Raw genomic sequence first — 10152 nt, 5'->3', positions numbered from 1 at the left:
TATCTTAAGACATAGGAGGAAGGATTGATCTGCCAAAAGCTTCATGTTTCGATCCTGCTGGTCTTGTTCTCTTTGCTTGGGACCAGCAGGACGGAGGATTGCGGGGGGGGGGGGGAGAATAGATGCCGGAGAGCTCACAGGTTGAGGATCTCTGGCTGTGGAGCCAGAGGCTGGGAGTTCGATTCCCCTCTAGGCCTCCTTGACAGGGGCTAGACTGGATGGTCCATAGGGCATCTTCCAGCTCTGCAGTTCCAAGATGATGATGATGATTATAACACACATGGGAAGCAGACAAAAACATCCAACTCTGGCAGAGCACGTAGTGGCACCCCAAGCTATGTGTGCAGGACCTTAATCCATTCCTTATACCTGCAGCTCTGTTCTGTGATTTTGGAGGATAACCCCCCCCCGCCCGCGCGTATGCCAGGTTGTATCATCTGTATTTTAGTGTGTTGGCTGCTAGGAACTTTTGAGCCAAATCTGGCTGAAGGCAGCCTGCCGGTTGCGCTATCCGTTGCAAAAAGAAAGCGGAAATTGATGCCATCTTGGTTTTATTTTACATATAACACGAGGGAGCTGTGCATATTATACCTAACGCCAGAGCTTCACTGCTAGGGAAGACAATGGTGTCTAATTGTCCTGTTGGTTCCATGCTGAGTTGATTGTTTTATGATTCTTTCTGCTTCCAAAATAATATTCCCCTCCCCCTTGGTGTAGACAGCAAATAGAGACATGCTATTTAGATTTTTGAGACTGCAAATCTCAGAATTTTCGGTTCCATAAGTTCCACTCGGCCAACCCACACCTAAATTTTGCTCGCCTGGAGAAAGGTCTAGCTCGAAGTCTCCACCGCCTAGCATAGGCCTAGCTCGGCTGAGCTTCCTGGCCATAAAAAACAGGAAGCTTCCTGGGTGCCAGCTGGGAGATTTCCTGTTGGCAAATACCAGCCGACAGAAGTGCATTGGGCAGCCATGTCTAGAGAGAACAGCTTGACGGCACAGCTTGCGGAAGGTGACTGTGGTAGCACAGGAACCGAGATGTGAACCATTAAACCCCAACCCATGCTCTGATTTCAACCATTAACTCAGGAGGTGGCTGTAAGCCAAGGGCAAAGTCTCGCTCCCTGGAAACCCAGATGTTGTCTGACTGAGTGAGGTTCCCAACTTTCTTTCCTGCTGGCCGTGGTAGTGGGGGCTGATGGGATCTGTAGTCCAACACCCTCTGCAGAAGACAGGTTGTTTGCGCCTGATGTAGACCTACCCGTCTTTCAGTTTTCAGCCTCTGTATGAAACGTAGAGGATCGGAAGGTAAGCCTTTGCTGCAGGATAGTTGTAAGCATTCTCGTGTGTGATAAATGTTGATTTAAGGAGAAAGACGCCCCCTTCCTCCTCTGCTCACTCAGTCACTAATCATGTAGTGGGTGCTTGGTGCAGAACATTATAACTCCCTGGTTTCCAAACCTATGTATGGCCTTAGGTGTTCTTAAGACCACAACTCCAAGAAACCTCGGCTATGCAGATGAGGGCTCATGGATGTTGTACTCCAAGAAATCTGGGTTGTCCTAGGAATCATCCTGTGTAAATGCTGGTAAGTACAATATACATGTTATCTCCATTATCATGGTGTCGAGCAGGACCCTGTAATAGTGAAGATTTTTTTTTCTCCCACGGCAGAATAACCAACCCCCTTTCTTTTTTCTTTTTCTTTTCAGGATTCACACACCAGACTTGTGGCAAAGCAGGTAATTCAAGGCACTCAAACTCTTTATTACGGTATTGTCACCACGGTGGTGATCACAAAGGGTTAATTCCATAGAGATGGTGCTCTTCTTTGGCGCATCAGACTTGCCAGTCGGAGGCCTTGTACTCTGGGCCTCTGGCTCCCTCTAAAGGTGCCTCAGAGCAACAGCTATTTCTGATTTTTGAAGCACACTTTGGAACAGCTATCCTTATCTGGAGATGGGAAATATGTAGCCCTCACCACTGGCTATATTATTTAAGGTTGCAATCCCACTATTTTTCTGTATCCAGGGCCAAACATTCTCTATTTCGGCCCAATGGAGTGCAGAGATGGAAAAAGTCACATTTCTCATCTTGGGTAACAATGTGATAGGAATTCCCTTACCTGGAGTTGAAATTATTTATCTTTCATCTCATATTATGGGCAGACACTTTGGCATTGGGGTGTATCTTCTTTATTTCTTTTTTTTTTAAATTGAAAGCGAAGCCACCCTAAAAAGCCTTTCCAGCTGTAGACTAGAAGCGTTGGTGCTTGTTTATATAAAAAGCACATTTATTTTGATTTCAGGCCATGTTTCCTATGAGACTAACAGGATTTTAATTCTGAAATCTAGACCTAATTATAAGATGACACACATGATCGCAACCACCGGCTCAGATGCCTTTTCAACAGAATTTAGGTGGTGGGGAAGGAAAGTGTTTTGAGCTGTATCTACCAGCAAAATGAAACCTCCAGAAACCGAAGCAGTATATCTTTAAATTCTAGGTGTTGAGAGTAAACACTAGGGGAGGAATTGCTACTGTTGTGCCCTGGAGATGGTGCTTGGAAACAAGCTGACGTTAGGAACACGAAATGGACTTTGATTTAGATTTGAGAGGCTGGTTTTATCGCTCTTACTCCATGCTTGGACCTGTGCAGGAGGACCTATGGGATGGTTAGCAAGAAACTAGAGAAGGGAAAAAAAATTACTGGCTGGTGTAATTATAAACAGGAGAGCTGTGAATTCCAGAATAGTCATTCTTGATTTATAGACACAACCTGAACGCCAGCCCGCCTGCCCCCTTTGCTACCCTAAATTCCACGTATCCCTACAAGACAGGAGGGTGGCCTTAACCGTCTAGATTTCAGAAAAGCCATTGGATCCTAGATCTTCTGTGATCTTTTCAGCCTGCTTTTACTGTAGTTATCATGGGACACAGACCTGCCACACCTTGGGATCATTTGATTTTTTTAAATTTTTTTTTAAAAAAAGTGTTTGAGAATAATAGAAAAATCTTAAACAGAATGCAAAGGAGAGCAGAGAGAGAGAACCAGAAAAAAAACAATAGCAGCAACACATCCGCATTCCGACAGAGGCGACGCAACTCAAGGGAAGAGTTACGTGGGTTTCGTGGTGGCTTTTCGTTTTTTTCTTTTAACGTTCTGCTGCACGGAACCCCTTCTCGAACTCGGGGGCAGGGAATCCCTTCTCGAACCCGGTGTCAGGGAAACCCTTCTCGAACCCGGCGGCAGGGACGGCCTTCTTGAGCTCGGTTGGGTGGAGCCCCTTCTTGAATCCTGGACTTGAATCCTTCTAGCTACGTGGGCGGTCATCAGCCTTTTAATATCCAGAAAACTCTTGCCTCTGGTTTCTGGAATAATCTTGAAGAGGAAAAGGAAGGTGCCGAAGGAGAACGGCCAGAAGATGAGGAAGCTGTAGGAGCCGAGCTGTTTCTACAGTGATGGAAACCAAAAGAAAAAAAAGAAAAAAGGGGGGGGGAGAGAGAGAGAGAATGGGGAGAGTCATTTGGGGTTCGTTCTCTGCATGTAATACCTCACAGAGTTGTTGTGAAGATGGCAGGAGAAAACAGATTTATCACATCTATGTGTCTTAGCAACGGAAACACAAGCTTGTTATCCTTGGAATTTGTACTACGGATTACTTTCAGCCGACTAAGAGATCTTGGCCACTGTTTGGCCCCCCAAAAGCATTATTTGTGGCTTTTTGAGTTTGTGATGGGTTCTCTGGTCTCTTAAGGGCAGGAGAGAAAAATAGGAAGAAAGACTCTTCGTGCAAGGTAGAATCTAAAGGAGATCAAACAGAAATAGGTGTCCCCCCACCTTAGGTATCTTTGTTCTTACAGCAATTTGCCCAAATGCAGTGGCTTTGGAGCTGCCCCCCCCGGCATGTAAATCTCATTTGGTATATGACGGACATAGGACATCCAATTTACAGTAGAACCCCCCCATCTGTAGGATCACGATCCTCTTATTTATCCACAGTATGAACATATTAAAATATTAAGAGGAAAAACCCTAGAAATGCATATTTCTAAAGATGAACTGACCAAAACTGTCTGCTGTAAGAACACCAACATCTTTATATCGGGTGCAAGGGGGCCCACCTGAGCCCATTTCACCCGCTGTGGAGAAGACCTGCTAAAATAAACTCACCTCAATGTGAAGGAAAATCATCCCCGTGAGAAAATTTAAGAGCCAGTGGACAAAGCCTCCGATCGCAAAACCGGTGGACCGCGAGGACTGGAGGAATAATTCTGTTATTAGCACGTTGGGCACCGGGCCTGGGCGTGAAAGAGAGAGAGAAATCGAAGTTTTATGGACCCTTTCGATTGGAGTGGGCAACCCCTCTCCGGCACACACTGCCAGAATATGACACACCTGTACACACACGGACAAGTCACGGCCGAGAGAATGCAGCTCTCATGGGGAGGAAAATGTACCGGATTATATTATTATTATTCCTGCTTGTAACTTGCATCTCTTCCGAAGAAGGCTTACCTGGCCCAATAATGTGACCGATGAGGAAGGCAAAGATGAGGCTGGAACTGATGTAAGACATCCAGGACATGGTGCTCTATGGGAGGAAAATGGTCATCAGAGTCCGGTCCTCTTCCTCCTCTTCTGTTTGAATCCTTCACAAAGAAGGGCTCTAAAAACTCCCCCCTCGTGTCTATTCCCTCCCCAGAGCCGCTTCACGGACGCACCAGGACCCGGCCTAGAATTGTTGACTTAGAAAAAAAGTGCCTTGAGGTCATCTAGCCCAACCCGCTGGCATGGCAGGGGGAAATAATCTGTAGTGGTTAGTGCCTGAGGTTCAGACTTGGGAGATGGGCATTCAGGGCCTGCCTGGGTCACGAAAGACACCGGGGGAGGTTGGATCAGTAGATCTTTCTCTGCATGAACTACCTCACCGGGTTGTTGTGAAGAACCGTGTTGGAAAGAGGCAGGCAACCTTGAACTCACTGGAGAAAAAGCAGTAGATAAGCATGGTCGATGAAATGACCTGAAGCAGTTGCCTCATTTTTTTTCCCCAACCTGGGTATGTCACAGAGTGGAGGTATTAAAAACCAAAGCCACTTAAACCACATATTTCAGTGTAGTTGTGCTAGACTACAATTCCTAGGGGCCACACTGCCTGGGGATAATGGGGATCTGTAGTCCAGAGGAGTAACAGTGGTAAAATTATAATAACAACTACGTAAATAACCATTTGCTGCTTTTTCTCGGCACCCTAAAACCTGTTTCCTGAGGCAGCCGCCTCATCCTGCCTCAGGTTCGGGCCAGCCATGAGTTACCTCAGTGGCTCGGCAGGTTACAGTACAAACCTGAAGCTCAAGGGTCATGGTTAACAGAACACACAGGATGCTGCAGATCGCAAAGCCGATCAGGATCAAGACCCTTCGCCCCACGGTGTCGATAAAATAAACCTGGAAGGGATCGATGAAGAGGAGGAGAGATTGAGGGGGAAAAGAACAAATTTGATTACAGTAGTTGTACTGATCTCCTACTTGGCTAGACATTTTGCTGCATGAGGGGAACTTAAGAAACAACATGGTGTCCTTCTCTTCTGTGTCCGGAAGCCAAATGGGTCTGTGATTTTGAATCTTATTTGATTCTTCTTACTTGATGGAATTATTCCTTGAATATCGGCAACAGGATCGTGTCCACCCCACCCCCCACCCCCCGAGGGGAACAGTCTGTTATTTAACTGCTGTGTTTCCCTGTAAAAGACAAGACTTCCGGGGAAAAGTGGAAGGTGGCAGGAAAAGAGGAAGACCCAATACGAGATGGATCGGCTCCATTAAGGAAGCCACAATGTTGAGTTTGCAAGAGGTCAGCAGGGCTGTTGAGGACGGGACCTTTTGGAGGTCCCTCATTCATAGGAACAACCCTAACTTGTAGGTGACGTGATCGTCTATAAAGAACAACCGTTTACACATATATAATTTGTGGTTTTAAATCCGTAACTTCAAGTCTTCGTAAATTCTAGTTTTTACTGTGTTTTTTTTTCATGAGAACTGTTCAGCACTCTGGCTGGGCGGTCTTTAAAATAATGGGATATAAATGGAAGTAAGGATCGTCATCCTTTCCACAAATACCAGCCGCAATTCCAGTCCACAGTTCAGAGCTGTGTCCAAAACTTTTATTAAAACAATCCACTAAGAATGCATTAAAATGCAGTGATCAAAATACAAAACATCCAGGCTTGCATCTGATTCGGAGCAGACAGGGTAGCCGCCCGTGTCACCCCGACACTGCCCCAGCAGAGGGAAAGAAGAGAGGATCCGTCTTCTCTGCTTTTCCTTGGTAGGATGTTGGCTTGAATATTCAGCTCACACACGTAAAAGCAGAGGCTCAAGGAAGAAAACAACAGCCATTAACAACCAAGGGCATTGGCAGCAACTCAAGGAAGGGGAAGGTGTGTGTTTTGAATGGGGGGGGGGCTTTGGAACAGATGGCCACTTGAAACAGAAAGGTAAAAGGATGGGGAAACACTCACCACGAACAACAGTACGATGATGAGAGAAAAAGTGGACGTTATGCTGATATACCGAGCATCGTATTCGGTGAGCCACATCGTTGCGTAGACTCTCTCTGCATAATAATTCGCCTGAAAGGAGACACACACCCCCGACAACCAACATAATTACTAGTAATTCCAAGTAACTAGAAATGATTTGGACCTGGGGGGGGCTAAGTACAGACCTCTACACCTATAATGAACCTGCATTTCAGCTGCCTTTAATCTTAGAAGGTTGAATAAATTGCTGCCTGAGGAGTTTTGAAAAGTAACTAGTTACTGTCCCGGTTCAAAGGCCCACAGGCTGCTCCCCTCCACTGTCAAAACTGGACTTAAAAAGGGCCAGGATGCTTTTAGGCCACACTCGGCCTGGGGCCGTTGTAAAACAAGCTCCGGAGAGAATTACTGTCTCCCTCTCCGAGTTCTCCCAGATGTTCTCAGACAACAGCTACCAGAAATCCTGGCCAGCACCACAGCCAGTGTTGAAAAGGCTTCTGGGAGTCGTAGTCCAAGGACCTGTGGAGACCCAAGGTGGGGAACCCCATTGCCTTCGACCACGAGGCGACGGGCCGTCCTTACCGCGTTGATGCCGGACAACTGCTGGCCTCCCATCAGGATAATGACAGAGATGACCTGCCAACGGAGGCCGCGATAGTAAAGGATCTTGAGGCCACCCATCACTTTCTCGGTTTTCTCCACGGCGTCCTCCTGGTACATCTCCTCCAGCTCCTCATCCACGCTCTCCTGGCATCGTAACCTTCGCAAGGCTGGGCGGGAGGAGATGGTTGAAGAATTGGTGCTTGTGCCAGAAGATCTGGAGATTTTGAAAACAGTCCTTCCCTCTCTACTCAAAGCCCTCCAAGGGGGACCTGGCACAGCATTTCGGGCAGACGTGGGTGACGTGGGGACTTCCAGAAGGGGCTGGACAGGAGGTCCCATCGTCCTTTGCTATCAGGTCCATTGTTAAGGGATGATGGGAGAAGCAATTCAGCAACCTAACACAGACTTCAAGTTTCCCTGCCCCTGTTCTAGTTTTACAAGCAAGGGAAAGCATCTAGCGCAAGAACTGTGACACGCGGGACATTTTAATGGCATAATGGGGCTGTCAGCTGTGCTTCTTAGGGGCGCCTGCTTAATTCCTCTTCTCAAAAATAACCAAGAGTCCCTTCCACGTTATATATGGGTCAAACGATACAACACAGCTGAAACACCATTAGAAGTGGAGCTGGCTTAAGGGATAAAAGGCATCTGCTGACCGCTCAGGTTTTCCTGATTCCCTCTGTGGTTCACTGCAATCATTAGAATAAGTGGAAGAGAAATGGATTTTCCCAGGAATAATATATTGTTATAAACTATCCCAGTGGTAATACAAAGTATTTGGAAGTGGTTTGGGTTTGAGAAAGCCATTAAGAGCCATTAACCTTATGAAAGACCCACTCCTTCTTTGTTGATATGGCCAGCCTTTTTTTTTAAACTCTTAAGGGATTAATTATTGAGATTGTCATGATGAGTGCACACACTTCCAAACTGACCCCAGCAAATGTAAAACATCCATTTGAGGCAGCAGTTGGTCATCATCTGCTTTTAACCTTCCTTGATTTCGGACCCTCCAAATGACACTTTAAATCTGGCACCCACAGAAAGCCAGCATACAGATAAGTGATTTAGATTCGGAAATTGTAGATTTTGAATTTTGAGAATTTTGAATTTTGAGAATTTTGAGAATTTTGAGAATTAAGAATTTTGAATGTCTTTACCTTGCCTGGCCTTCACTTCGTTCCCCTTCTGTATCAGCAGATACCTGGGGCTCTCCGGGAGGCAAGGGAGCACGAGGACTTGAAACAAGGCCAGGAACCCCATGAGGCTCAGCAAAATGGGCCACTCTGTGCAAGAGGACAGAGGCATGAACTGGGATTCTGCCACGAGTCAAGCTACCGGCCAGAAGAAGCCCATCTCCCCCATTTTTACCTTTTTTGTTCCCCAGAATTTCGTGAAGGGCGAGGATCTGGGAGAAGAGCGTTCCGACAGCAACGAAGACCATGGACACCGATATGACCGTTCCCCTCAGCATTTTGGGAGCTACTTCGCCGAGATACATGGGGACGACACAGGAGAATACACCTGGTCAGGTATATTTTAAAAAGCGAGAGGGAGGGGGAGAGAGAGTTAGTAATATGCATATAAAGCATGCAAAGCAAGTATAAATGTTTTCAAGCAATGATGGGGACTCTGCTGATTAGAGATCCGCAGTTTATACAAAATCATCATCCTAGGTAGGGGCTTTTTTGTAATGAGTCAGACCAATCTGGCCCTCTCACCCAGTTATTGATGAGCTCTGACCAGCAGCAGTAGCTGGCCTAATCCAATCTGGAGATCCCTAATATTCCTATTGATTGAGTCTCCCATCCAATAACTAACCAGGGCCAACCCTGCTTAGCTTCCGAAACTGGCCTGCTCTTTTGGATGATCGCTCTGGTTCTGTGTTTTTCTTTTTCCTGCTCACTGCCGCAACATGTGAGCCAGGAGAGAGTGCCTCTGAGGGTGTGCAGAGGCTTTTCCCCTTTGCTGGAGGGTCGCCACAGGGACCTGAGATTATGAAACCCGGCTTCCACGGGGTACCGGCTCAAGGCTGATTTCAGGCACGGTGCATTTCTAATATAAAAGCCTTTCTCGAAAAGAAAAGAATCCGCTAGAATAATAAATTTTTCCACCTGAACATATTCCGGTGAGCAAGCGCGTAAAGATGGTGTATTCTGAAGCAAACACGATGGAAGAAAACCCCATCAGGAGAGCAGAGATCATGGATAAGATGTTATTCAGGATCAGGGCCCCTCTCCTGAAAAGGAGGAAGGGCTCATATGAGTTCAAGGGTGCGGAAGAAAAAAGTACAATGGATAGCTCATGAAGAGGAGGCGGAAAAGCTGTGGGATTCCTCAGAAATAAGATTTATGTGCACTTCCATTCCCAAAATCCCCAGCCAGCGAGGAACCCACAGAAAGCACAAATTTCTCTTCCCCCCCCCATGCAGACTCTGCTTGCCAGAGGTGGGTCAGTTGAGGCCAAGTTTTCTCCCTCCCCCCCCGCTCCCCCTGCCATGATTATATCGCCGTACCTGCCAAATCTGTCCACCAGCAGGCTCGCCAAGAGGGAGCCAATCAGCCCTCCGAGGGAGAAGAGCGCCGTGGTTAAGTTATACAGGAAGCTGAGGAAGCCTTTGTTGAGGGTTATCTTCTTCTGGTGATAAGTGACGTTGTAGAAGTCTTGTATGAGCTGAGAAAGAAGCACAGGGTCAGCCCAGAGGGCAGGGCGGCGAAAGAAGCCGGGCACATCCCCGGGGCCGACCCTTCCATTAGGCAGGAGGGCAGAATCTGGGCATTTAACCTGGAACGGCAGCAGATCCGCCAGTGATTTGCATCGTGGTTGCGTTTTCACAGCCGGAAGGAGGCGAGTGTGGGGTTTCTCGCCTTGTGCGTGGCTGGCTTGGGGTAGGGTGGGGGCGGCGCTCCTTGACAACATTTCCTGCTGTGCCTCAGGCAGCAGAATATCCTGGGGCGGCCCCGTTGGCACCCAAATGCAAATTGACAAGTGAGCTGCAGTTGCCATCCAGGCCA

The 10152-nt window shown here is 47.2% G+C and overlaps 1 protein-coding gene across 1 annotated transcript; it reads right to left on the bottom strand.

Annotated features, from left to right (window-relative positions):
* Window positions 1–713: 713 nt before the first annotated feature.
* On the bottom strand, window positions 714–10105 carry LOC110073258 (solute carrier family 2, facilitated glucose transporter member 7). The gene is made up of 8 exons (XM_078379231.1): window positions 9654–10105; window positions 9253–9377; window positions 8510–8662; window positions 7121–8424; window positions 5346–6631; window positions 4519–4594; window positions 4174–4301; window positions 714–3453 (listed from the first exon to the last, which is right to left on the bottom strand). Exons 1-4 carry the CDS (start codon window positions 10055–10057, stop codon window positions 8276–8278), a joined length of 831 nt encoding a protein of 276 aa, XP_078235357.1. The 5' UTR covers window positions 10058–10105; the 3' UTR covers window positions 714–3453; window positions 4174–4301; window positions 4519–4594; window positions 5346–6631; window positions 7121–8275.
* Window positions 10106–10152: the final 47 nt, after the last annotated feature.

This window comes from Pogona vitticeps, chromosome 7 (genome assembly GCF_051106095.1).
Source record: "Pogona vitticeps strain Pit_001003342236 chromosome 7, PviZW2.1, whole genome shotgun sequence".
Lineage (NCBI taxonomy): Eukaryota > Metazoa > Chordata > Lepidosauria > Squamata > Agamidae > Pogona > Pogona vitticeps.
This window is presented reverse-complemented; position numbering and strand designations above follow the sequence as displayed.